This window comes from Aquarana catesbeiana, linkage group LG09 (genome assembly GCF_042186555.1).
Source record: "Aquarana catesbeiana isolate 2022-GZ linkage group LG09, ASM4218655v1, whole genome shotgun sequence".
In the NCBI taxonomy this organism is placed as follows: Eukaryota; Metazoa; Chordata; class Amphibia; order Anura; family Ranidae; genus Aquarana; species Aquarana catesbeiana.
In genome coordinates, this window is record NC_133332.1 from 243,046,755 (window position 1) to 243,050,105 (window position 3,351).

The 3,351-nt window shown below is 42.1% G+C and overlaps 1 protein-coding gene across 1 annotated transcript; it reads right to left on the minus strand.

Annotated features, from left to right (window-relative positions):
• Positions 1-1,455: 1,455 nt before the first annotated feature.
• LOC141108446 (C-signal-like) lies at positions 1,456-2,617 on the minus strand. Its single transcript, XM_073600060.1, has one exon. It carries the CDS (start codon positions 2,411-2,413, stop codon positions 1,646-1,648), a length of 768 nt encoding a protein of 255 aa, XP_073456161.1. The 5' UTR covers positions 2,414-2,617; the 3' UTR covers positions 1,456-1,645.
• Positions 2,618-3,351: the final 734 nt, after the last annotated feature.

Consider the following 3,351-nt stretch of genomic DNA (forward strand, 5'->3'; position numbering starts at 1 on the left):
GAGCATTTTATAAAAAAACAAAACAAAAAAAACCTTGTCAGGTTGCTTTAACTGGACTTCATCTGCAGATGGAAGTTCATCCCTTTGATCTGTAGATGAATAAACAGGAAGATACAAAATGAAACAATGTTTCATTGGAGCTTTCTGTATTAGCGGCTGACCAATGTTGTTAATAAACATTGCCAGACTGCTTTTTTTTTTACAGCTCCTGCTGTCCGGACATTCTCTGTGTATTTGGCAATGCAGCTTTGATCAATCAGAGCTAAATTGCCGTGTACTGTGAAAAGGGGTATTCTGGCGGCAGGGCAGAAGGACTGGACATACTAGACACGCCCTGTGTACAATGATGACATTTTTGTGGGTGTGTTTAGCATGCCCAGAGTGAGCAACTGCACTTTTTTTTTTCTCAAAGCTTTATTGAACCTTTTTTTTATGATATACTTAGTCACATATAAAGATCTAACATCATTTGGCTTCATAAACAAACACAGAAACTCAATTTGAGTTTGCCATTCAATGTTATATTTGTGCATAGACCTTTGCATCCCCATAACATCAACCATTAAAATAATAGTAAAAATCAAAAAAGATATAGAATAGAAAACAGGAGAAAAAAAAAACAGGGGGGGGGTACCCCTTTCCTATAGGCTTCCTTCACCATTCCCTAAATTTGTATGTGGTGAGAAGCTAGGTCACAGGTACGATTTAAAAATGACTGAGGTGCTGAAACCTTTCCAAGCCCCCCATTTAGCTATGATTTTTTACACCAGCACTCATCAACACCCAGCTACCCACAAAAAGAAAAAGACCTAAACAAAGGACTGCCCCAAAAATTCAGCCCACCCAAACTTTATATAGGGCCGACACTTTCTAGAGAAGTCCTCATCTGACTTTACCTTTATGCCCCGTACACACGGTCGGATTCTCCGACGGAAAATGTGTGATAGGACCTTGTTGTCGGAAATTCCGACCGTGTGTAGGCTCCATCACACATTTTCCATCGGATTTGCGACACACAAAGTTTGAGAGCAGGCTATAAAATTTTCCGATCGGAATTTCCGATCGTGTGTACACAAATCCGACGCACAAAGTGCCACGCATGCTCACAATAAATAAAGAGATGAAAGCTATTGGCTTCTGCCCTGTTTATAGTCCCGACGTACGTGTTTTACGTCACCGCGTTCAGAATGATCAGATTTTTCCGACAACTTTGTGTGACCGTGTGTATGCAAGACAAGTTTGAGCCAACATCCATCAGAAAAAATCCATGGATATTGTTGTCGGAATGTCCGATCAATATCCGACTGTGTGCACGGGGCATTAGGGTTCCTGCGTGGCTCCTAAAAATAAAAGAATCAAAAGATGCATTTAGTTGATCTGAAATGATGTGATTTATTTTTTTCATAGATATGGACCACTTACAGTCTTTAGCACATCCCAAAGATACCTCCAGACTTGCTGAGGACCAATTTATTTTAGGATCATATAAATGTGTTGACACCAACAAACACAATTCACTTTGCAAGATAAATGCACTATACTGTATCTGCATAGTCACCAGCCAGAAAAGCACAGTGTGTACATTTCATTACTTGTAGGCAGTCATGGTTCTCATTTCTTGCCTGTACATCTCTCATGATTGTGCTCACCACGGTATAGTCAGTCCTTCCCAGTTCAGAAACATTCCATTGTGGTTTTCCTTCAGGGTGTCAAACACTTTCATCATTCCATCCACACTCTCGTGCACCTTCAGTGGAGCCTTTACACTGCCCATGTCGGTTTGGACCCAGCCAGGAGCGAAAGTTACGGCAATAATCCCATCAGTTTTGTAGGTCTCAGCCTGACATCGCGTTAACATATTCAGTGCTGCCTTGCTGCAGCAGTATTCTATTACAGTATGCTTAGAAAATGCAAGCGAGTCTGTTCCTATAGACCCTAAACCACTGGATATGTGGATCACGGCAGCCTTGCTGCAGCTCATTATTTCGTTTGGATTTTCTTGTGCGGCTTTCTTCAGCAAGGGAGCAAATGTCTGAGTAACCAGCATTGGTCCTACCGTATTTGTTTTATAGAGTCTCATCATGTCCTCTGCTGTGGTTTCATCAATTGGGTGGTGGATGGCAATACCAGCATTATTAATCAGCAAGTTCAGTCCATGTCCTTTTAGGGTCTCCTTTACCACACTGTAGGCATCTTCAATGCTGGCTTTGTCTGTTATATCCATCCTAACAATAACAAGGTTTGAGTGTTTGGAGGTCAATGACTTGAGTTCCTGAGCAGTTTCTGGATTCCGACATGCTGCAAAGACATGTTCTGGTGGATTCCGTTTGTTGAGAAAGGTCTTTACCAGTTGCAGGCCAATTCCTCTGTTAGAACCAGTGACCAGGACACTGCGGATAATGATTTCTGCCATTTCGTTTTCTTAGCAGTCCTGTATCTTTGCAATAGAAGCTGCTGAAGAACTTTACTCTTTACTCTTTACTCCTCGAGTTCCTTTATGTGTCTTTTGCTTATCTGAACATATGTTAATATTTTACTAAAAGATTCATATTACTAAGCTACAATGACTGATGTTGATCAGTCAAAGCCTCTTGCCCTATTTCATCAAGCTGCAATAGTACTTAAAGGAAGTTAATCAGTAATTACAGCATGCTAATATGACACACGGGAAGATTGACTAAAACTGCTGCACATAGAACCTGGTGCAGCTGTGCATAGTAATTGTTTTGGCAATTTTACTACCTCACTTATTCACTTGCTGATATATATAATAAGTGGATACCACCTTTTTTCTATATCAGAACCTAGACAATCTTGTTCCTGCTCTTACCATAAAGTTAATAACAAATAATAACGAATGTGCTAAAAATAAGGATCTTCTGGGGTAAAGCCAAACAGCTACAAGGGGTGACTGGGTTTACAAAATTTAACCCTATTTGGAATAATACCAAGTACCCGGAACTGCCAAAACTTACCTTTGCTCCTAAGTGGTGTATGCATATGGTATCACGCACATGCAGCATATAGGAGAAAGTGGACGGAGGGGCTGCATGACTAGGGGAGGAACAGGGGTCAGGGAACGGTCAGTCAGGTCAGTGGTGGGGGCATGGGTGTAGCTCTTACCTGATTGGAGGTAGAAGTCAGAAGGGGCAGAGTCCAGAGGTGAGGGGGAGGATTCTTCATCATTCCAAGAAGTTAGGAGAAGAGACATCTTCGTTCACAACCTGCAGATAGATAGAATAGAGAAGATGAGTGACTTGGAGGCCTTGATGGCACAGGTCAGGGCCGCAGCGGTTGAACGGGGCCCTCAGTGGCTGCAGCAGCAGCTGTCTGATGTGCTTGGGGGGTCGG

Coding starts and splice junctions, on each gene's coding strand:
- LOC141108446 (XM_073600060.1), bottom strand. CDS start 2,413: ATGGCAGAAATCATTATCCGCAGTGTCCTGGTCACTGGTTCTAACAGA.